Source organism: Carcharhinus amblyrhynchos, chromosome 2 (assembly GCF_965287045.1).
Source record: "Carcharhinus amblyrhynchos chromosome 2, sCarAmb.v2.hapA, whole genome shotgun sequence".
NCBI lineage: Eukaryota > Metazoa > Chordata > Chondrichthyes > Carcharhiniformes > Carcharhinidae > Carcharhinus > Carcharhinus amblyrhynchos.
Genome location: NC_137325.1, coordinates 109,331,850 through 109,356,616, shown reverse-complemented (window position 1 = coordinate 109,356,616; position 24,767 = coordinate 109,331,850). Strand labels below are relative to the sequence as shown.

The 24,767-nt window shown below is 43.2% G+C and overlaps 1 protein-coding gene across 6 annotated transcripts in view; it reads right to left on the bottom strand.

Annotated features, from left to right (window-relative positions):
* The window catches only part of LOC145357497 (voltage-dependent L-type calcium channel subunit beta-2-like), a 191,678-nt gene that overhangs the window by 126,395 nt on the left and 40,516 nt on the right, over positions 1-24,767 (bottom strand). Inside the window, exon 1 of one of the 6 annotated variants that reach the window (XM_080210901.1) lies at positions 18,397-18,584. The exons of the other annotated variants lie outside the window; for them this stretch is intronic. Within the exon in view, the coding sequence (XP_080067027.1) occupies positions 18,397-18,447 (51 nt within the window). The 5' untranslated portion in view covers positions 18,448-18,584. Of the gene's footprint in view, positions 1-18,396; positions 18,585-24,767 lie in introns of those variants that run through there. 6 annotated transcript variants of the gene reach the window in all.

Below are 24,767 nucleotides of genomic sequence, written 5' to 3'. Positions count from 1 at the left end.
TCCCTTGTTGGTTCCTCAATTTTTTGGTCCAGAAAAGCATCCCGTATGCACTCCAAAAATTCCTCTTCTATTGTCCTGTGACTAAAATCAAATAGGGAAGGCAAGCTTTGCTATTCTTACCTGATTTGACCTACATGTAACTCCGGACTACCCACAATGCAGTTGACTCTGAATAGCTTTCAAGGGCAATTAGGCATGGGCAAAAAATTCTAGCCTTGCCAGCAATGCCCACATCCCATGAATGAATACACAAAATACACCCTATTCTAAAGTGCATAATCAATCAATAGTAATAATGAATCAATAGTAATTAGGTCATACACAAGCTGTTTTTATCATCTCAAAAACAGAAACAGCTTTCTCACATATTTGATAGGAATCATAGAATAGGAAACATAGGTTCAAAAATATTAATTGGATTTTTTAAAAATAAAAACAGCCCATTTGCTTTCTCCCATAACCTAAAGTTCTGATAGCCAAAATGATCTTCATTGTTCACCCCTAGTACATTAATTAACATTATTGTTAGAATAGACCTTCATACAGCATTCTGCACAGGCCCCCTTGTGCATCAATAATACAGTCTTGATTTGTACTCTTACCGTTTATTAATGCTGACAATTCATAGATTAATCCATTATAATCCCTTGATCTCTTTCCTGATCAGCATGCTGTCCCACTATTCCAAGTCATTAATAGATTTTTTTTAAGTAGCCACAGTTCTTGGGTGCCACACTTGCATGTTTCTGACATGAAATGTTCCTACTTACAGCTACCCTTGCTTTCTGACTCAACTTGGAATCATAAAATGATTAAAGCACAGAAGGAGGCCATTCATTCTAATGTTTCAATGCCAACCCTCTGCCAGAGTAATTCATTGTTCCAATCCCCTCCCTTTTCCCAACTGCCTTCTTACTTCTCTCTCTTCAGATAATTATCTAATATCTCTTTGAATGCCACAACCTTCCTCCACCGTTCAGTCAGGCAGTGCATTTCAGATCCCAATGGATAGCTGCATAAGAAAGCACTTCCTCATGTCATAGAACATAGAACACTACAGCACAAACAGGCCCTTCGGCCCACGAGTTGCGCCGATCACATCAACACCTACCAACCTACAGACCTATCTATAACCCTCAATCTCATTAAACCCCATATACTCATCCAGAAGTCTTTTAAAAGACCCCAGCGAGTTCGCCTCCACCACCACTGACGGCAGCCGATTCCATTCACTCACCAACCTCTGAGTGAAAAACTTACCCCTAACATCACTTCTGAACTTCCCTCCCTGCACCTTAAATCTGTGTCTTCTCGTAGCAACCATTTCAACCCGGGGAAATAGCCTCTGAGAGTCCACCCTATCTATTCCTCTCAACATTTTGTAAACTTCTATCAAGTCGCCTCTCAACCTTCGTCTCTCCAGGGAAAAGAGTCCCAGCTCCCTCAACCTAACTTCATAAGGCATGCCTCCCAGTCCAGGCAACATCCTTGTAAATCTCCTCTGTACCCTCTCAATAGCTTCTACATCTTTCCTATAGTGAGGCGACCAGAACTGCGCACAATACTGTAAATGAGGCCTGACAAGGGCCTTATAAAGTTGCAGCATTACCTCCCGACTCCTAAACTCAATCCCTCGATTAATGAAGGCCAGTACACCATACGCCTTCTTGACCACCTCCTCCACCTGCGAGGCCGATTTAAGAGTCCTGTGGACCCGGACCCCAAGATCCTTCTGCTCTTCAACACTACTCAGACTTCTGCCCTTGATAGTGTACTCGTTCATCCTGTTGGTTCTGCCAAAATGGACGACTACACATTTATCCGCGTTGAAGTCCATCTGCCACTTCTCCGCCCAGTCCTGCATCCTATCTATGTCCTGCTGCAACTTTTGCCATCCTTCCAGACCATCCACAACACCACCGACCTTAGTGTCATCAGCGAACTTACTTACCCATCCCTCCACTTCCCCATCCAGGTCATTTATGAAAATGACAAACAACAAGGGTCCCAGAACAGATCCTTGAGGCACTCCGCTGGTGACTGACCTCCATTCAGAAAAAGCCCCATCCACAACCACTCTCTGCCTTCTGCAGGCAAGCCAGTTCTGAATCCACAAGGCCAAAGGCCCTTGGATCCCATGCCCTCTCACCTTCTCAAGAAGTCTTGCATGGGGGACCTTATCAAACGCCTTGCTGAAGTCCATGTACACTACGTCCACGGCACTTCCTTCGTCAATGTGTTCAGTCACATTATCGAAGAACTCAACTAGGCTTGTAAGGCACGACCTGCCCTTGACAAATCCGTGCTGACTATTCCTGATCATGTCAAACCTCTCCAAATGTTCGTAAATCTTGTCCCTCAGAAGCCTCTCCATCAGCTTACCAACCACTGAGGTCAGACTCACCGGTCGGTAATTTCCTGGGCTATCTCTGTTCCCTTTCTTGAAAATAGGAACTACATCCGCAATCCTCCAATCCTCCGGAACCTCTCCCGTCTCCATTGACGATGCAAAGATCATCGCCAGGGGCTCTGCAATCTCTTCCCTCGCCTCCCACAGTATCCTGGGGTACATCCCATCTGGTCCAGGCGACTTATCTACCTTGATAGAATTCAAAAGTTCCAACACATCCTCCTCCTTAATATTCACGTACTCAATCTTTTCCATCTGCTGCAAATCCATAACAAAATCTCCCAGATCAGCTTCCACTGTGAATACTGAGGCGAAGTACTCGTTAAGCACCTCTGCCATTTCTTCTGGTTCCACACAAACCTTTCCCCCCTCACCTTTTATAGGTCCTATCCCTTCTCTTCTTATCCTTTTACCTTTCACATATTTATAGAAGGCCTTGGGATTCTCCTTAATCTTACCCGCCAAGGTCTTCTCATGACCCCTTCTGGCTCTCCTAATTTCCCTTTTAAGTTCCTTCCTACAGTCCTTATACTCCTCAAGATCTTTAACCTCTCCTAATTCCCTGAACCTCTTGTACACCTTCCTTTTCCTCCTGACTAGGTTCAACACAGCCTTCGTGCACCACGGTTCCCGCGACCTACCAAAACCCCCTTGTCTCATCGGAACGTTGTCATTCAGAGCTCCAGACACACATTCCTTGAATATCTGCCACCTTCCTTCGGTACTTTTCCCTAAGAACGCCTCCTTCCAGTTTATTTGTCCAAGTAACTTCCTGACTTCTTCGTATCTCCCCTTACCCCAGACAAACACCTTCCTAGCCTGCCTGATCCTATCTCGTTCCAATGCAATTGTGAAGGAGATAGAATTATGGTCACCATTTCCAAGATGCTCTCCTACCGAAAGATCCATCACCTGCCCTGGTTCATTCGCCAGTACCAGGTCAAGTACAGCCTCTCCCCTCGTAGGCTTATCCACATACTGTGTCAGGAAACCTTCCTGAACACACCTAACAAACTCCTCCCCATCCAAACCCCTTACCCTAGGGATACTCCAGTCGATGTTTGGAAAATTGAAGTCTCCCATCACGACAACTCTGTTATTAAAACATCTCTCCAGAATCTGTTTCCCTATTTGCACTTCAACTTCCCTGTCACTATTGGGCGGCCTATAGAATACACCCAGCAAAGTTTTCGACCCTTTGCTGTTTGTAACTTCCACCCACAGAGATTCTGTAGACAGTCCCTCCACAACATCCTCTTTCTCTGCAGCCATGACACTATCCCTGATCAACAGCGCCACTCCACCACCCCTTCTGCCACCCTCCCTGTCCTTCCTGAAGCACCTGAAGCCTGGCACCTGAAGTACCCAGTCCTGTCCCTGAGACATCCAAGTCTCCGTAATGGCCACCACATCACAATCCCAAACAGCAATCCACGCCCTAAGCTCATCTACCTTATTCACTACACTCCTTGCATTAAAATATATACACTTCAGCCCCTCAGTCTGGGCATTTCCCATCTCCACCGCCTGTCTAACCTCCCTCCCATACTGCCTGCGGTCCTCCCCTACCTGGGAGCGAACCTCCTCCGTCCCAGTTTCCCCATCACAGTTCCCTCCCCCCATCCTTTCTAGTTTAAAGTCCCCCCAGTAGCCTTAGCCAGTCTTCCCGCCAAGACATTAGTCCCCCTGGTATTTAAGTGCCACCCGTCCTAACTATACAGGTCCCACCTACCCCTAAAGAGGTCCCAGTGATCTAGGAACCGAAATCCCTGCCCTCTACACCAGTCCCTCAGCCACGCATTCACCCTCCACCTCATTTCATTTCTTCCCTCATTCTCCCGTGGCACAGGCAGCAATCCTGAGATTACTACCTTCGCTTTTCTCTTCCTCAGCTGCCTACCCAGTTCCCTATAGTCCCTTTAGTTCATCTTTAGTTCTTTTGCCATTCAACTTAAATTGGAATTCTCTGGTTCATGATCCTTTCACCAATGGGGACAATTTGTCCCTTTCTATTCTGTCCAGGCCCCCTGTGATTTTGAACATCCCAGTTTATTTTCTTTATCCCCCTGACTGTAATAAGAACATAAGAACATAAGAACATAAGAAATAGGAGCAGGAGTAGGCCATCTTGCCCTTCGAGCCTGCCCCGCCATTCAATAAGATCATGGCTGATCTGTCGTGGCTCAGTTCCACTTTCCCGCCCACTCCCCATAACCCTTAATCCCCTCTCTTATCAAAAACCCATCAACCCGCTTCTTAAAAATATTTAGCGAGGCAGCCTCCACCACTTCAACGGGCAGAGAATTCCAGAGATTCACCACCCTTTGAGTGAAGAAGTTCCTCCTCAACTCCGTTCTAAACCGCCTCCCCTTTATCTTGAGGCTGTGCCCCCTAGTCCTACTGTCTTTTTTGAGCGGGAAGAGTCTCTCCACCTCTATCCTATCCATCCCATTCATCATCTTATACGTCTCAGTGAGATCTCCCCTCATTCTTCTAAACTCTAACGAGTACAAGCCTAGTTTATTCAGCCTCTCCTCATAGCTCAATCCCCTCAACTCCGGTATCAGCCTAGTAAACCTCCTCTGCACTCCCTCCAGGGCCAAAATATCCTTGCGCAGGTGCGGCGCCCAAAACTGCACACAGTACTCCAGCTGCGGCCTCACCAATGCCCTATACTGGATGTAATGGAAATGGGTTGGCATCAGTTGGAACCAAGTTGCAACAGGAACTTTAGAGAGCTATGGTGGTGGTGGAGGGGCATAAGTAGGTACAGAGCATATGAAAGGCCATGGGGATGGGTGGCTGGGAGGGATGGAGGGGTGATTTTTATTTTATTTTGAAGCTGGGTCAAGGTGCTGGATCATGAAAGCTGCCCTTTTGTCCAGCCCAACTCTGCATCTGGCAGCCTCTGTGTTGTCTCCAAATTGCTTCCTAAGGCAATGGGCCCAATTTCTATTACACCCCCTCCACAGAACAAAAATTATTTGGGGCAGTTTTGCAGGAGTTTGATTTCTGGTATAAAGAATTCTTCCAACTTTGCATTCCTCATCCACAAGTGTAATTTCAGGCCTATGTCTCTGTTCCTAAATCCCATGATCACCCAAGATTCATTAACCAGTTTCTCAAACTGTCCCGTCAACTTTCAATGGTTTGTTGAATAATGAGATTTCCCTCTCCCTCTTCGCTCTATTTAGAATTTTATCCTTTATGTTACGCTTGCTTGTTTGCCTACCAAAATTACTTCACACTTGTCTGCATTAAATTTAATTTGCCACATACGCTCATTCCACCAACCTGTTTACACCATCACAAAATGTCCAAATTTTGTGTCACCTATAAAGTTTGGACTTGTACCCTGTACAACTAAGTCTAGATCATTAGAAAAGCAGTGGTCCCAGAATTGGACTTTGGGGAAACCCCGATTTACATCTTGCTCCAGTCTGAAAAGAACGACAATGATTCACCGCTATTTTGTTGCCTTTCATTCAGCCGAAGCAGGATGACTGAAACTATTCCATATTTGTTGATATTAAAACGCGGTGATGGATTTGCAGTTTGCGAGGGCTCCCCAGTCAGAGGCAGTGATGTTGCTGAGACCATCCGGGTGCCTACCATTCCTCACACAAACGGGAGTCAGTCCCAAAAATAACTCATTTACTCGGTGCTTCCCTTTTTAACTCTGCAAACACAGCATCAGTTCATGCACCCAGTTTAGATGTTTGAATGAGAACCAGTTTTAGAAGATATTGTATTTTTAAAAAGTTTTGAAGTTTACTTATTAGTGCCACAGGTCAGCTGACATTAACACCACAATGAAGTTACTGTGAAAATCCCCCAGTCACCACACTCTGGCACCTGTTCAGGTACACTAAGCGAGAATTCGCATGGCCAATGCACCTAACCAGCACGTCTTTTGGATTGTGGGAGGAAACCCATGCAAACACTTGGAGAATGTGCAGACACCGCACAGACAGTGACCCAAGGCGGGAATTGAACCCGGATCCCTGGTGCTAATCACTGTACCACTGCGCCGGTGAAGTTCCGCTTCTTGATTTTGAGGCTGATCAGACAACAAAAATTCCTTCCCATTACCATCCGGAAACTTAATGGATCCCAGGATTGGAATGTCAGGCCAGTCACTCAGGATTATAAATTGGAGAAACTGTTGTGAATTAACCAACTGCTGATGCCTGACCCACTGAAACTTTATCTGGCTTCTCTCTCCTGCAATCACTTGGGAACTAACATTTATTACTGATCCAATTTCATAATAAGATGATGCCTTCTTAAAGATGTGAGACAGCGACTGTGTGTGTGTGGCACAAGTTCGAGTCCAAGATCTGAACTGTTGTGTGGTGAACATGGACTCGCTTCTTTAAGGTCGTCGGTTAATAGTTCTCACTGATCTAGAGTGATTACATAGCACATCTAATGGTATAGATATACACTGGAGGAAAATAAACAAAGCACTTGGAAAATGATTTGTCTTTTCAAAGTTCTGTGTCTAAACATTTGTAATTCACTGACTGGAGTCTGTAACAATAGTTAGCATTAGACCACAGGGGGATATCCACAATTTAATACTGCAGGTTTTTGTTGCTGCATTGGCAGAATCCATCACTCTTGTGTTAAATATTGGTCAATATTTAAAAACTCACCAACCAACCCGAATGAATTCACCACTACAATAACTGACTTCATTAGTAAGTGTGTAGAATACTGTGTGCCAAAGAAGCAAATTTGCATGTTTTCCAACCAGAAGCCATTAATGAACAGGGATAACTACTGCTGCTGAAGTCCAGGTCTGAGGTGTTCAAGTCAAGACAACCCTGACCAACACAGAAAATCCAGATATGATCTATGGAGTTCCATCAAGAGACAGTACTGGACAAGGCTAGAGTGCCAGGCTAGCCACACAGACTAACTATGGCAAGTTCTGCGAGACATAATAGGCTACAAGAAGAAGGCATTTAAAATCGCCAGCGCCAATGCACCCTTCCAAGATGAGCTCAAAACATTCTATGCCTGTCTTGACCAAGAGGCCAGTGAGAGCATGCTCTCCACCCTGGAAACTTCGGCTGAACCTGTATCCGAGATCACCATCACAGACATCAGAGAGCTTTCTCAAAAGTCAACCCACAGAAAGTGACTGGCCGGGATCAGGTACCCAGATGAGCAATCCTATGCGGTTCAGCTGGGGGGTATTTGCAGACATCTTCAACCACTCTTTTCAATAATCTGAGGTCCCTATCTGCTTCAAGAAGACAATCATCATTCTAGTACCAAAGAAAAGCCAAGCAGCATGCCTTAATGACTATCGTCGGTGGCTCTGACATCCATCATTAAGAACATAAGAACCAGGAGCAGGAATAGGTCATCTGGCCCCTTGAGCCTGCTCCACTATTCAGTAAGATCATGGTTGCTCTTTTTGTGGACTCAGCTCCACTTACCCACCCACTCACCATATCCTTAATTCTTTTACAATTCAAAAATTTATCTATCCTTGTCTTAAAAACATTCAATGAGGTAGCCTCAACTGCTTCACTGGGCAGGGAATTCCACAGATTAACAACCCTTTGTATGAAGAAGTTTCCCCTCAATTCAGTCCTAAATCTGCTTCATCTTATTTTAAGGCTATACCCTCTAGTTCTAGTTCCATCCAGCAGTGGAAACAACTTCCCTGCTTCTACCTTATCTATTTCCTTCATAATCTTGTATGTTTCCTTAAGATCTTTCCTTATTTTTCTGAATTCCAATGGGTATAGCCCCAGTGTACTCAGTCGCTCCTCATAAGCCAACCCTCTCAACTCCAAAATCAACCTCGTGAATCTCCTCTGCACCCTCTCCGGTGCCAGTACATTCTTTCTCAAGTAAGGAGACCAAAACTGTACACAGTATTCCAAGTGTGGCTTCACCAGCACCTTTTACAGCTGCAATGTAACTTTGCTGTATTTAAACTCCATCCATCCAGCAATGAAGGACAAAATTCCATTTGGCTTCTTAATTATTTGATGCATCTGCCAAGTAACTCCTTGAGATTCTTGCACAAGGACACCCAGGTCCCTCTGCACAACTTTGAAAGGTTAGTCATGGCATGAATCAATCCTGGCCGCCCGGATGGCTGGATGCAGTACACTTTGCCTACCGCCGCAATAGGTCCACAGCAGACGCCATCTCCCTGACCCTGTACTCAACCCTGGAATACCTCCACAACAAAGACACGTATGACAAACTCCTATTTATTGATGACAGCTCAGCCTTCAACACCATTATTCCTACAAAACTCATCTTCAAACTCTGTGGCCTAGGGCTCAGCTGCTCCCTCTGTGACTGGATCCTGAACTTCCTATCCCACAGGGATGGGCAACAATGCCTCCTCTATGATCATCCTCAAAATTGGTGATCCATAAAGGTGTGCCCTCAGCCTGTTACTTTACTCCTTATATACCTCTGACTGTGTGGCCAGATTCCCCTCTAACTCGACTTTCAGTGAATCAGATCTCAAACAATGATGAGATGGAGTTCAGGAAAGAGAGAATACAGGAAAGAGAGGATCTGGTGAACTGGTGCGATGAAAATAATCTCTCCTTCAATGTCAACAAAATGAAGAAGATAATCATCGACTTCAGGCAGTGTAAAGGAGAACATGCCCCTCTCTGCATCAACAGGGACAAAGTGGAAATGGTCGGGAGCTTCAAGTTTCTAGGTGTCCAGGTCAGTAACCAGCTGTCCTGGTCCCTCTATGCGGACACTATAGTGAAGAAAGCCCACTTATGCCTCTACTTTCTCAGGAGGCTAAGGAAATTTGACACATCAGCTACGACTGTCACCAGAAAAAGTTGGTGTTACCCAACTGTGGGAACACATTTAATAAGTATAGAAAGCATTCTTTCTGGTTGTATCACAGCTTGCTATGGCTTCTGCTCTGTCTAAGACCATAAACAACTACAAGTGGTCATGAATGAAGCCCAGGCCATACACAAACCAGCCTCCCGTCCAATGACTCAATCTACATTTCCCACTGCCTTGGAAAAATAGCCAGCATAATAAAGGGCATCACCTTATTCAGTCATACTTCTCTTCCACCTTCTTCCATTGGGAAAAAGATACAGAAATCTGAGGACAGATACCAACCGACTCAAGAACAGCTTCTTCCCTGCTGCCATCAGTCTTTTGAATGGACCTACCTCATATTAAGTTGGTCTTTCTCTACACCCTAGCTATGATTGTAACACTACATTCTGCAGTCTCTCCTTTACTCCTCTATAAATGGCATGCTTTGTTTGTATAGCATGGAATAAATAATACTTTCTACTGTATGCAAATACATGTGACAATAATAACTCAAATCAATGTTTTAATGCTCCTTGGCTACAGAGCAGAGGGAATGCAGCATTGCTGTCCATCTGGGATGATGACCTACTGTGAAGGTTATCAGGAATGAACTGTCCTGTAATCTGGGAAGGCTGAGCCCCATTCATCAGTGGGAGTGGAATGAGTTTCAGATTTACAGAGTTACCTGTGTAGCGAAAACCACTCAGTCTCACTTCTGACTGACCAGAGACTCTGCATGGGGTTGTTATCAGAATGTGGACCTGGAGTGGCTATGATCAAACATTCATCCAAGAAAACAACAAACCTCACACTCCTTTCACTAATATAACACAAGTGGTAAGACACTTAGAAACAGCTTCACCTCATCTGCAGAGTACAGCTCACCAGGCAAGAACTCAAAATGGCAAGTCATGGAATGATAGGCACATTAAGGTTGTATAAACATTCAGAGTGCCATTACAATTGTAAAACAACATCAAAAACATCTCACAAATTCCTTACACTGCTGGCCCAGGCTCACAGAGGCACAGGATAACTCCCATCAGACTTTAAAAATACAACCAACTCATGACTGGAGACCTGCAGTCTCATTTGGAAATATCAGCTGTTCAGAATGGAACAAAGGCTCCTGATGAATGACTGACTTGACTGCTCTGCTGTTCGAAAAATCACAGGCTGATTCCTCCCTGCATTTGCTGCTGGAGGGCTCACCAAATCTCATCTTTTTCAGGCAATGTCCCTGACACCACCATCACCGTTCTTGTAGAAAAAGGCCATTCAGCTCTTTCAGCCTGCTTCACCATTTGACCAAAAAGAGGCTTCGACTCCACTTTTTTGCCTCTATCTTTTGAGCCCTTGTTAATCTAGAATCTATCTTACACCATGTTAAAAATATTTAATGACCTTGCCTCCCCTACTCTCTGGGGAAGAAAATTCCATAGGTCCATGACCCTCAAGAGAAAAAAAAATCTCTTTATCTCCATCTAAAGTTGAAGAAAACTGTTTCCCGTAGTTCCAGTCTCTCCCACAAGAGGAAACATCCTTTCAGCATCTATGCTTTTAAGTCCCCTCAGGATCTATGTTTCAACAAGATCACCTTTCATTCTTCTAAACTCCAATGGATACAAGCTCCAAATTCCCCTCACAAGATATTCCCCTCATCCCCAATGCCTGTCTACCATATACAAGACACAGGTCTGCGTGTGATGAATATTCCCACATGTCTGGATGAATGCAGTTCTAACAACAGTCAAGAAACTGGACACCATCCAAGACAAAACAGCCTCCTTGATTGGTATGTGCCACTCTGTTCCAATTCAATGTGATGGTGATTGTCACTCTATGATTGTGTGTGTGTATATATATGTGTGTGTGTGTGTGTGTGTGTGTGTGTGTGTGTGTGTGTGTGTGTGTGTGTGTGTGTGTGTGTGTGTGTATGCAAATTGTCCTGTGTTGTAGTCTCGCTCATTTGGTATATTTGGTGCTGCTCCTACCATGCTAGATCTCATTCAAAATCTATTCCAATTAGCATGGTTGTAGTGTCACAAACACACACACACACACACACACAAAATCATGGAGGGACAATTATCATCACATTGAATTGAAACAGAGTGATACATTCCTTGCACTGGAGCTTCAAGGTTAAGTAATCAAAGCCACTTTGGGAAACTATGGAGAGAAGGCAAGCATGTGATGTATAGGTGAAGGGATTGGATGGCAAGTAGGTGGGTGAAGGGGTAGGGTGGTCAACCGTCTCAGTTCCAGGACATCAGTGCAAGAGTTCCTCAGGGTGGTGTCCTAGGCCCAGCTATCTTCAAGTGCTTCATCAATGACCTTTCTTCCATCACAAGGTCAGAAGTGTGGAAGTTCACGAATGACTGCACAATGTTCAGCGCTAATCGATACTCCTCAGATACTGAAGCAGTCCACGTCCAAGTGCAGCAAGACTTGGACAATATTCAAGCTTGGGCTGAAAAGTGGCAAATAACATTTGTGCCACACAAATGGCAGACAATGACCTTCTTCAACAAGAGAGAATCTAACCATTGCCCTTTGATATTCAATGGCATTACCCTCGCTATCAACATCTTGGGAGTTACCATTGACCAAAAACTGAATTGGACTAGCCATATAAATACTGTGGCTACCAGACCAGGTCAGAAGCTAGGAATCCTACAGCGAGCAACTTAGCCCCATACTCCCGAAAACCTGTCCACCATGTACAAAGCACAAGTTAGGAATGTAATGGAATACTCTCCATCTGCCTGATGGGTGCAGCTCCAACAACATTCAAGAAGCTTGACACCATCCAGGAAAAAGCAACCCACTTGATTGGCACCGCTTCCACAAACATTCAATCCCTTCACCACTGGCAAACAGTAGCAGCATTGTGTACCATCATCAGGATGCACTACAGGAACTCACTAAGGCTTCTTAGGCAGCACCTTCCACAACCATGACTGCTTCCTTCTAGAAGGACTAGAGCAGCAGACAGACGTTCCGCTCCAAGCCACTCACAATCCTGATTTGGAATATATCGCTATTCCATCACTGTCGCTGGGTCAAAATCCCGGAACTCATTTGTTAACAGCATTGTCATGTACCTACACCCCAGTGGCTGCAGTCGTTCAAAAAGGCAGCCCAACCACCCACCTTAAAGGCAACTAGGGATGGGCAATAAATGCTGGTCTAGCCAGCATTGCACACATCCCCTAAATGAATAAAATAAAAAGGGGGTCAGTTGGGTGGCTGGCAGGGTCAGGGGGCTAACTATTCTGCCAACTGAGTTGGAACAATCCAACATCTTTGACTTTAACTCAGAGTTTCCAGGTGCAGGGGAATTGCGCATCAGAAGTTGATACTTCTTGTGGATTTCCAAGGAGACTCCAAAGATATCCTCCGAAGTATGACCACCTAAAGATCAGAAAGTCTGGCCGCTTATTTCACTTAACGCCCATTCAGTTACACAGAATTAGTTTCGGGCCCTTAATGTCTAAATATTCTAATTTCCTTTGACACCCTTAATAATGAACATAGAATCCTATAGTACAGAAGAAGGCCATTGAGTCTGCACCGTCCACAATCCCAACCAGGTCCTATTCCCACAATCTCACATATTTACCCTGCTTATCCCCTGACACAAAGGTCAATTTAGCATGGCAAATCAACCTAATCTGCACATCTTTGCACTGTGGGAGGAAACCGGAGTACCCTGAGGAAACCCATGCAGACATGGGGAGAACATGCAGACTCCACACAGACAGTGACCAGAGGCTGGAATTGAACCCGGGTCCCTGGCACTGTGAGGCAGCAGTGCTAACCATAATGCCACCCAAATTGATTGCCCTCTTCCGTGATTCTGCTCATGACAGCATTTAACTGCATTCAAACTCTCCAGCCTCATGAAAAGTTTATTTAAAAAAAAGAGCTAGTTCATGTTTATCCTGATGCAGAGAGTAACATCCCCCAATAAACGATCTTTCCTCATTAACTCAACCCTCTTAAATTCAGAAATCATCTACTTTGGGCTCCTGTCAATAATCCTGTGTTGCAATTTACCCACCCCTCTACTTTTGTCCAGTGTTAGCTAGTTCAAAATTAATAGATTAACATGGCATTAAAATGGCAGGTAAATAAATGTTGTAGAAATGATTAAACCACAAATCAACTACAGCAAAAACATCAAGTTCTGACATACACTTCCAAAATACCTATGCAGGCACAGGATCTTTGTGGTAAGTGATTGCTGATTACCCACACAAAAACTGCTCAGTAAAACTCATTCAATGTAAAGTCCTTCGCAATGTTTCTGCTTTGTAATTCAGTGCTTGGTTCAGGTTTTGCTGGAACATGGCAACCCCATTAGTTAGACTTACCATTGCTCAGTTAGATATCAAAGCTGAATAGAGTGCGTAAACGCAATGTAAAATCAAGTACAGAGAAGTCAGAAAGTGGGAGAAAGAATGATTGGATTAAGAAACAGCGAAAAAAAAGAGACAGAAGCAAAGAGTGAGAAACAAAGAGTTTGAAAACTATTCTTAAATTAAAACAGAAATTTTCAAATTTTCGAACTAAAACTTACAATGTGTAGGAATGAGATTTTGCTCTATAATTATTTGGTTTCTGGTCATTATCGCATTGCTGTTTGAAAGGAGATTGCTGTGTCTAAATCGACTCTCACATTTCCTGTGTTACAACAGTTCAAAAGGACCTCAGTAGCTGGAAAGTGCTTTGAGATGTCCAGTGGTCATGAAAAGAATGAGACAAATGCAAGTTTTTCTTGACTTTTTAGACAGGAGAGGGTGACAGGTAATGATGCAAAAGCCTGAGGTCATGCACCAACTGACTCAAGAACAGCTTCTTCCCTACTGCCAACAGACTTTTGAATGGACCTACCCTCACACTAAATTAAACTTTCTCTACACCCTAGCAATGACTGTAACACGACATGCTGCACTCTCTCATTCCCTTCTCTATGAATGGTATAGAGGATAGAGGATTGGTTGTCAAATAGGAGGCAGAGAGTGGGGGTCAACGGGTGCTATTCGGATTGGCGGATGGTGACTAGTGGAGTGCCCCAGGGGTCGGTGCTGGGGCCTCAGCTTTTTACCATTTATATAGATGATCTGGAGGAGGGAACCGAGTGTAGGGTGTCGAAATTTGCTGATGACACCAAGATTGGGGGAACGGCAAATTGTGCGGAGGGTGTGGAGAGTCTGCAGAAGGATCTAGATAGGCTGGGCGAATGGGCCAGGAAATGGCAAATGGAATTTAATGTTGGCAAGTGTGAGGTGGTCCACTTTGGTAGGAAGAATGGTAGGAAGGACTATTACTTACGGGGCGAAAAACTGCAGCAGGCGACGGTGCAGAGGGACCTCGGGGTCCTTGTGCATGAGTCGCAAAAACCCAGCTTGCAGGTGCAGCAGGTGGTCAGGAAGGCGAATGGGATGCTGGCCTTCATCGCGAGGGGGATTGAATATAAAAGTAGGGAGGTCTTGCTGCAGTTGTATAGGGCATTGGTGAGGCCGCAGCTGGAGTACTGTGTGCAGTTTTGGGCGCCACACCTGCGCAAAGATATTTTGGCCTTGGAGGGAGTGCAGAGGAGGTTTACTAGGCTGATGCTGGAGTTGAGGGGGTTGAGCTATGAGGAGAGGCTGAATAAACTAGGCTTGTACTCGTTAGAGTTTAGAAGAATGAGGGGAGATCTTACTGAGACGTATAAGATGATGAATGGGATGGATAGGATAGAGGTGGAGAGACTCTTCCCGCTCAAAAAAGACAGTAGGACTAGGGGGCACAGCCTCAAGATAAAGGGGGGGCGGTTTAGAACGGAGTTGAGGAGGAACTTCTTCACTCAAAGGGTGGTGAATCTCTGGAATTCTCTGCCCGTTGAAGTGGTGGAGGCTGCCTCGCTAAATATTTTTAAGAAGCGGGTTGATGGGTTTTTGATAAGAGAGGGGATTAAGGGTTATGGGGAGAGGGCGGGAAAGTGGAACTGAGCCGCGACAGATCAGCCATGATCTTATTGAATGGCGGGGCAGGCTCGAAGGGCTAGATGGCCTACTCCTGCTCCTATTTCTTATGTTCTTATGTTCTTATGTATGCTTTGCCTCGAAGCATGCAAGAAACAATACTTTTCACTGTATAATATTACAAGTGACAATAATAAATCAAATCAAAAGATTAACAATTATCATGTCTAATAATGCTTGACTTAATTTCCTGAGGAAAGTTTGAAGTTTAATTCACTTGCAAATACAGCAATGTTGTGAAAAATTGCAAAGAGATGAAGCTCAATATGTGATGTGGTGAAATTAAAAACAAAAGGGCGGGATTTATCACACAACGCACTGCATATTGAACAGCAGCGGGAGGCAACCCATCATTGGCCAGCAGATAGATCTTCTCATCCTGCCACTGTCAGGGGGGTTTCCTGTTGAAAGTACCCCTCACCACCTGGAAAGCAGAGGTGAGAGTGTGCCTGTGGACAGGACCAGAAGTTCCTGCCAGCGTGAGCGGCCAGAAAGTTCTTGCCAAAGCACTGCAAATCAAGAAACAATTTGTGATATACAAATCACAGGGCATCTCTTCCTTGCTACAAGTTGCTGGGCAATTTGCACATTAATAACAGTATGTATCGCTCGCATGCCGACACTTACTCAGCAAAATCTGGGTCATGTTGTTATTGCTCATGAAAACCTATACAGGAATCCTGGAAAGGTACATTCGTGTGCATCATTTTTCACTCCTGAGACATTAAAATTACATTATTTTTGTAAGGCTTACAAACATACAAAATTGGAGCAGGAGCAGGCCATTAGGCCCCTCAAGCCTGCTCTGCCATTCAAGATCACAGGTGATCTGTTTGTGTTTCAAATCTCCATCTACCCTGAACACCTTTGATTTCCTTATCGAATGAAAAATCTATCTATCACCACCTAAGGAATATTCAATCGCGCACCCCATCCCACCAACCACCCCCCAAACACCACCTGCAGTGAGTTCCAAAGACATCTTCTGCTCTCTGGGGAGGTGTGGTGGAGACTCAGGGATAGGGGGTGGTGGTTAGGAACAAGGAAGACAGCTTCTGCAGTTTCGAAACATCATCCTTGGTGGAATTATACTCCAGTGGCATTTTATGGTCCCATTGAAGGCAATAAATAGGGTCTTGAACTGTAAGTTGCATTTTACGGCTCTGCCCCCAACCATGATGGAGCAATAACGTTTCACCCCATTTCTTTCAAATTCTGTTTAAAATAATGAAATAATGAATGTCAAGAGTACTCATGAGCAGAGAATCTGGATACTAATGGACACACGCAGAATAAAAACAACACTGCCTGCATTTATATTTCAGGGAACATACCTATAATACTCAGTCTCAGATATCAGCCAGTGGAAGACATTCCACTGTCACTCATTGATTTAAACTTTATTTAGGTCCTTCAAACTAGGAAATGAAGTCTAAATAAGATCTAAAATTAGCTTGGAAGAAAGCAAACACATGTGCCTAAATGTATGTTGAAATCAAACTTTCAAAAATGCCTTGGACTTAATATACCACCTCATATTATTGTGTTATTAATCCCACAATCTCTACAGTATTGCAAACTTAAATAAAAGATATTTTGTATTAAAACCAAAGGAAAAAGGGGACATCTGTGGGCCCTAGCAGCAAAATGGAGTTAAAAATACAGCAGTCACTTAACAATTCGAAGCTTCCAGTCTATACTGTATGGCCTCCTTCAACCATTAACAGTTTACCAAATAAGGACATGGAGCTTCTCAAGGAACAGGTGTTAGTTAGACAACTGCTGTCAAACACTTCAAATAACCAGCGTGATTAATTTAACACTTTAGAATTCCTTTCTGACAACCTCCTCTTCTTTAATTTGAATTGATGAGTATCAGGACTAAAACTATTTGTCAAAAACAGAAGTCAGCAGTTCCAAACCAGACGAAGAAAAGCATGATTTCTTTTAAAGAACGAAATTTCAAACAACCGGGGCAAGTTGTCCGAATATAGGAGACCAGGACGTTTGACTAGTTCTGGTGAAGAATCCGACCTGACACATTAGCCCAACTTTCTTTCAAATGTTGACTGACTGACCTGCAGGAGGAAATGTTAACCCTCCCACAGTGCGGTTAAAATTTCAAAAATGAACCCGCTTCCAGGTTTAACGGAAACGGTTTCAGGGCAGGTGACCAACTGCTCTCCAGGGGCGTATCTGTAATTTAAATATTCTTAAGAGGCGGCATGCCTCAAATTTTACCACAGTTTTAAAGTTAAGTGTAGCAGGCTGCATTTCTCAGGGCCCAGGAAAGATAGCAATTGAGGAAAGCTTACAAATTTCTTTCCCCGCATTTCCCTCCCCATCATTCTTGCCAAAACAATTTCTCCATTTCATATCACAATAGGGCTGGCCACTGAATGGTAAAAGGATTTAAATTCTGTGAAATCAGGTTTCACCATTAAATTCAGCTTGGCCCCCAAGTTAGAAGTTAAAGTTTATTTATTAGTTACAAGTAGGCTTACATTAACACTGCAATGAAGTTATTGTGAAATTCCCCTGGTTGCCACACTCCACGTCTGTTTGGATACATTGAGGAAGAATTTAGCATTATCGATGCTCCTAAGCAGCACATCTTTCATACTATGGGAGGAAACCGGAGCACACAGAGGAAATCCATTCGGACACAGGGAGAACATTCAAACACAGACAGTGACCCAAGCCAGGAATCGAATCCAGGTCCCTAGCACAGTGACACTGCAATGCTAATCACTGTGCCACCGTGCTACCCCATGTTACATGCAATACATTACGACCCTCCCCCCCCTCTGCTATCTCGCTGCCGCTCTACATGTAGAGGCGATAGTTACTGTTTGTATTTCAGATTGAAGTTTCTGCTCTATATAGTGTGCAATTGTAATGTATTGCAGTTTCTGGCTGCAAACAGCTATCATTATATTGCTGATTTATTGTTCCCAGATTTGACAGTCAAACAAAATTGTAACAATTCAAAGGGAGTTTTGTCAATCGTTTATTAACTGGATCTGCTAACTGTCAACATTCACTAAATGTCACTCAAATACAGTGTTCTGCAGCACTGACTCATCGCTGACTCTCTGCAATTAAGTGGCTGCTTACCTCAGTAAAAAGGTGTTCAAGACCAGGTGTCATTAGATGTCGATCAAGCATACCAGACTAGATCCAAGTGTGTCACTTGCTCTTGCAGGAACTGGTCACAAACACATCCACTACTGCAACCGAACGCAATGATGTGCTGCCAGCTTTTTACACCTCCTATTCAGGGGCCTTACTTCCTGTACAGAATATCGGCCTGGCTCACAGCTGCTGGAGCCTTTTCATGGAATGTACTGCTGATCTGCTTCAGCTGTTCATTTGATCCAGCTCCTACTTTAGGTTCAAACTCAGACCCAAAAATCCTGTCACTGTAAATTAAGAGAGACAGGGTGGGAGGAACTTACTCCAGCCCAAAGTGATGTGGATCGGGCTGCCAATAATTGTTATCAGATGGAGAATAACATTTCCTTCGTGCCTATACATGCCTCGGAGTATGCGAATGTTGAACAGGGCTAATGGCTGTCCCAACCTTTGGCCTCCTCCTAATAAACAACTACCGAGAAAACAATTAACTTAGTCAACCTGAAGTACGATAGTGAGCCATGATTAATGGTAATGATATATGTAGTTGTGCTTGCAGTATTATTAAAAAATACATTTCATTTTTCTCCTGTGAGTCGTCAGACTCCAACAAAACAATCCAACCACAAGCTAGTGAAGATTTCTGGATTTCTGAATTTTATAAAACATATTTTGAACATCATATGAACGTCCTTCTTAAAATTTCATATTTATGTGCTTTGTGGAAATCACACCATCAAACTTATGAATGGCCATTGCTGTTGGAGAAATAGAATTGAAGTTCAGTGGAAATAAAACCTAACTGGAATAATCCACCATTTAATGCTTCGTACCAATTTCGTTATAATATGGTCCCTTTGTGGGCCTGACATAATGTACAGTTTGCCACCAAACAACATTTCAACTCTAAAACCAGAAAACTCACCCCAAAGGTTTATTTGAAAATGCCCTTTGAGTCTGATGTAACTATCCTTTACTATAGCTATTAAAAGTATGGGCAAAGAATCTGCAATGTCCCAATTCCTGAAGCTGGGGGTTATAGAAATGAGGATAAATGATCCCAACCCCTGGATTTATCAAATACCCACCATGAAACACATGTTAATGTCTACTTTTCAACATTAAAATAACTATCTTTTCCGAGGTTTACCCCAATTCATTCATTCATTCAGCTTTTAATTTGGTAAACAGCCTTCCATGGAGGTCAATGTCAAGTGTCTTTAGGAGCTAGTTATGTACACGATGGTTTCTCACAATCCACTTGAGCTGTTACTTCTAGAATGAGATAAAGGTTGCTGAGGCATTATCACATCTTTCTGAATTGATATTGGTAACTGTTTAATTATTTTCATACAAATACTCCTCCAGCTCTCAGCTTGATTAGGGCTTTAACTAATATGTAAAGAATGGAAATGAGATTAATGTGTTTGTAGTTGCACATGTTCTTACTCTCCTGTTGAATATGGGAACTATATATATCTGTTTTCAGATTACTGGGAACATTGTGAGAGCCAGTGATTCCCGCATAATAACTGTCCATGCTTCACAAATCTCCTCCTGAGTCTCATCCAGCGCATCGAATAAATACCAACTATCCTTTCTAACTTACTCATTTTGAACCATATTTCTAAGATTTCTATTTCATTTTAGTTGTTTGTTTTAGTTATCTCTGAGGAGGCCATGTTGCTTGCACCGTTCTCCCTGAAGTTTTGCTGGGCTAGGACTCGATGGCCCAAATGGCCTCAGCTGCGCTGTAGGGATTCTAAGCTTCTATGCCAAGGTGAGCTAAAATTCTCTGCTCTTGTGAAAATACAGCTGTTGGTAGCTCCTGTCAGCTGATCTCAGGACAGCAACAAGGTCAATTTAAATGCATTTAATTCTGCAGAAGTACCATTACAGTAATCCATTCGACTCATCCTATGTGTGCTTGTATTGCATTTTATTCTCATATTCATAATTTTACTAAAACTGGGAAGTATGAAAGACACAGACCCTTTTGTTCATGTTCTGTTTAAGGAACTTGAAAGTTATAAACAAGGAAGCAAACATCAATTAATTGATCAGCCGAAATGAGCTACCAGAAATTTTTGAGAGAAAATTCTTAATGACTTTTATCTTTCATTAGCAGCAAGGAAGAAAATGCAATCCAACATAAAAAACAGCATAAAAATGTGCAAAGGGAGAAACTTTGAAGCATTTGATTGCTAGTTTCTCGAAGTATTGCTGAGATTTGGGATCTAAAATGAGAGAACTACCAAACATCAATATCCATGAAAAATATGGGGACACACTAATTTCAACAATTATTTCCAATTCAATGTCTCAATGCAAGCGAGAAGAAATATATATATATTATATATATATATTATATATATATATATATTATATATATATATATATATATATATATATACCACCCAGGGCCTTGCTGCATCTGCTTGCTGTTTGAACGACAATAACCCTGACCTTTCCGGCTCATGATAGAAGATTCAATGCAACAAAGGACAGCCACAGATAAAATCTACCTACATTAGTGAGCTTATGTGCTCCCACGGTTATTTTAATACTATCACTAACCACTTATAGGTTGAGCTTAAAAAAAAACGATTGACACTGGCAAGATAATTTGACTACATATTGAAAATAGGATTAATTAAATATTTGATTAATAAGTGCTTCGTATTTATGGTTGTTTCCTGCTTGGGTAGGGAGCATGATGGTGAAGAGGAACCAAACAATTGTTTTGTTATAAGGAGATTTGGGCAGCTTGTGTCAATCCAGGATTTACAGTACGAGATAAATACCAGTCCCTTTTAACATACAGAACTGCAGGCAATTCAACTCCTTTCTAAGGATGTTTGGAGAATGTAGCAGTTCCACATAAGGCAATCATGGATGTCAAACTTACTGTTCTTTCTTCAAAGATTAGATAGTTAGAAGCTCTAGTGTCTGTGTGAACGTACTAAACTGGAACCTTTACCATAATTGATGCACTAACATTTGCAGTCAAAAGGTATATTGTCTTCCAGTTATTAATAATAGTGAGATAAGCACAATAAATATGAAACAAGACTGTTTAGTGTGACTGTATAGTCACACTGACTTAGACTCACATTAGTTACAGAAAATAAGATGCTCAAAGGAGTTTATTTTCTACAAAGTAGGTATGAATGAAAAACTGCAGATGTCTGCTTTGTATGTAGTTCCCCAACAAACTGTATAATACATGCTATGTAGTCTTGGCTGAGAACTCAGAAATCCATTACTTTGATGAAACACCTGAGCCCCAAACATTGTTAGATTAACAGCTCTGGATCGCTGATACCTGCTATCAATTTCACAATGTTTATTTACACAAGGCTAAGGGGTTTCAAGTACCTGTAGTTTCTGTCATTGATACGTCTGTATGATGACAATTGTTTGAGGTGCAGCAACAGTGATATAATTATTTTTAACAGTGAAAAGTAAAGACTGAATGACTGGTCTTCTTTTAAGTTTTCTTAACACATCCTATTGTCACGATAGGTTGATTCTACATGGTATATTGTATGGGCAAGGAAGTGCCCATAGCTTAGAATAGAGTATATGAAAGGCCATGGGGGGGAGGGGAGAGGGTAGGTGAGGTATAGCTTGGCATGGGGGCATAAGAGATCATTGCAGCTTGGCATGGTATAGGGTTCATGAGGGGCCCATGTGGAGGGTGGGGACGTAGTTTCGCACAAGGGGTATAAGGAGCCATGGGATGGGTGGCGGGCATAAGGTAACATGGATGGTGCATGTAGAGTGTGTGGAGGAGTGGGGTGCGGAGGGGGAGGGAGCTGAGAGTTGGTGAAGGCCTATCTGTTTTTATTTTAACTGGGACCAAATCCCACATCACTAAGATGGGTCTTTTAAACCACATAGAATCATACAGTGCAGAAAATGTCCTTCCTATTCACCCTGCCCATATGCCTTGGCACCCAGCAGACCCAGTGGCTGCCTCCAACTGCTTTCCAGGGTTTCCTGTGGCCCCACAGCCTGTGGTCCCACCCCCAACTCTTTGACAATGAAGATCTTACTTTTGAGGTCACTTCTGAGACAGGTAGGCCGAGCTGAGATCCTTTCCAATCCCCACCAATATAATTCCAGGCCAATATAACGATACTGTAAGGTTACCTACACCTCAGGGACTGCCGCAGTTCAAGGAGCGGTTCACCATCAATTGCTCAAGAGCAGTTAGGGATGGACAACAAATGCTGGCCTCGCCAGCGATACTCAGATCAAGAAATGAAGACGAAATTACAAGAAATAAAACAATTGTATCTTCAAATCCCTAGTGATCATGCTCAGTTCTGGTTGGGTAAGGATAATCTAAACTGGATCTGCATCTTAATGATTTTACATCAAGGATTCCCAGCCTGGTTCATGTTTCAGGCACCAACGTTTTAGAACATAGAACATAGAACATTACAGCGCAGAACAGGCCCTTCGGCCCACGATGTTGCGCCAACCAGTTAAAAAACAATGACCCACTAACCTAAACCAATCCCTTTTCGTCCATAAACCTATCCACGGATCTCTTAAACGCCCCCAAACTAGGTGCATTTACAACCGCAGCAGGCAGGGCATTCCAATCCCTCACCACCCTCTGGGTAAAGAACCTACCCCTGACATCCGTCCTATAACTACCCCCCCTTAATTTAAAGCCATGCCCCCTCGTGCTAGCTTTCTCCATCCGAGGAAAAAGGCTATCACTGTCCACCCTATCTAAACCTCTAATCATCTTATATGTTTCAATAAGATCCCCTCTTAGCTGCCTTCTTTCCAGCGAAAACAACCCCAAATCCCTCAGTCTCTCCTCATAGGACCTCCCCTCCATACCAGGCAACATCCTGGTAAACCTCCTCTGCACCCTCTCCAAAGCCTCCACATCCTTCCTGTAATGTGGGGACCAGAACTGCACACAGTACTCCAAGTGCGGCCGCACCAGAGTTGTGTACAGTTGCAACATGACGCTGCAACTCCTAAATTCAATCCCCCTACCAATAAATGCCAAGACACCCTATGTCTTCTTAACAACCCTATCTACTTGATTCCCAACTTTCAGGGATCTATGTACACATACACCTAGATCCCTCTGTTCATCCACACTATTCAATGTCCTCCCATTAGCCCTATACTCAACACATCTGTTATTCCTACCAAAGTGAATTACCTCACACTTCTCCGCATTAAACTCCATCCCGCCACCTCTCGGCCCAGCTCTGCAACCTGTCCAAGTCTTCTTGCAAACTATGACACCCTTCCTCACAATCTACCACACCTCCGACTTTGGTGTCATCAGCAAATTTACTAATCCACCCAACTATACCCTCATCCAGATCATTAATAAAAATTACAAACAGCAGTGGCCCCAAAACAGATCCCTGAGGCACACCACTCGTAACCGAACTCCATGACGAATATTTACCATCAACCACCACCCTCTGTCTCCTATCCGCTAGCCAATTCCTGATCTAATTTCCTCGATTACCCTCAATCTGCATTTTCTGCAGAAGCCTACCATGGTGAACCTTATCAAACGCCTTACTAAAATCCATATATACCACGTCAACTGCCTTACCCCCATCCACCTCTTTGGTCACTTTTTCAAAAAACTCAATAAGGTTAGTAAGGCACGACCTACCCGCTACAAAACCATGCTGACTATCTCCAATCAATTCATTACTCTCCAAATAACTATAAATCCTATCCCTAATAATTTTTTCTAAAACCTTGCCCACATTAGAAGTGAGACTCACCGGTCTATAATTCCCGGGGAAGTCTCTGTTCCCCTTCTTAAACAATGGGACAACATTCGCTAACCTCCAATCTTCGGGTACTATACCAGAGGCCAACAACGACCTGAAGATCAGAGCCAGAGGCTCTGCAATCACTTCTCTTGCCTCCCAGAGAATCCTAGGGTAAATCCCATCCGGACCAGGGGACTTATCTATTTTCAAACCCTCATTTTAACTGTGCTCTACTGGCTGCAAGGTTTTGTGATGCTTGAAGTCATGAAAGGCACCATATGAGTGCAAATTAGCAATTAATATCTGCTTTTCTGTCCAAATATAAAACTGGAGTAAATAACTGTTGAGTTTATACTGGGTTTTTACAATCACATTAGCTGGACATGTGGAGTTATAATATTATCCCATCATAGCCTAAGATGAAACTCCATTTCATACCAACATGTCATTCACACTTCTCACATGATCAGGCTTTATTGAATTAGCGAACTGCTTTTAAATGCATCATCAACAACTGATCCGCCTATCGTCTTTAGGATTTTAAAGCCCAGATTTGCTGCCACCTAATTACTACTTCCTGAC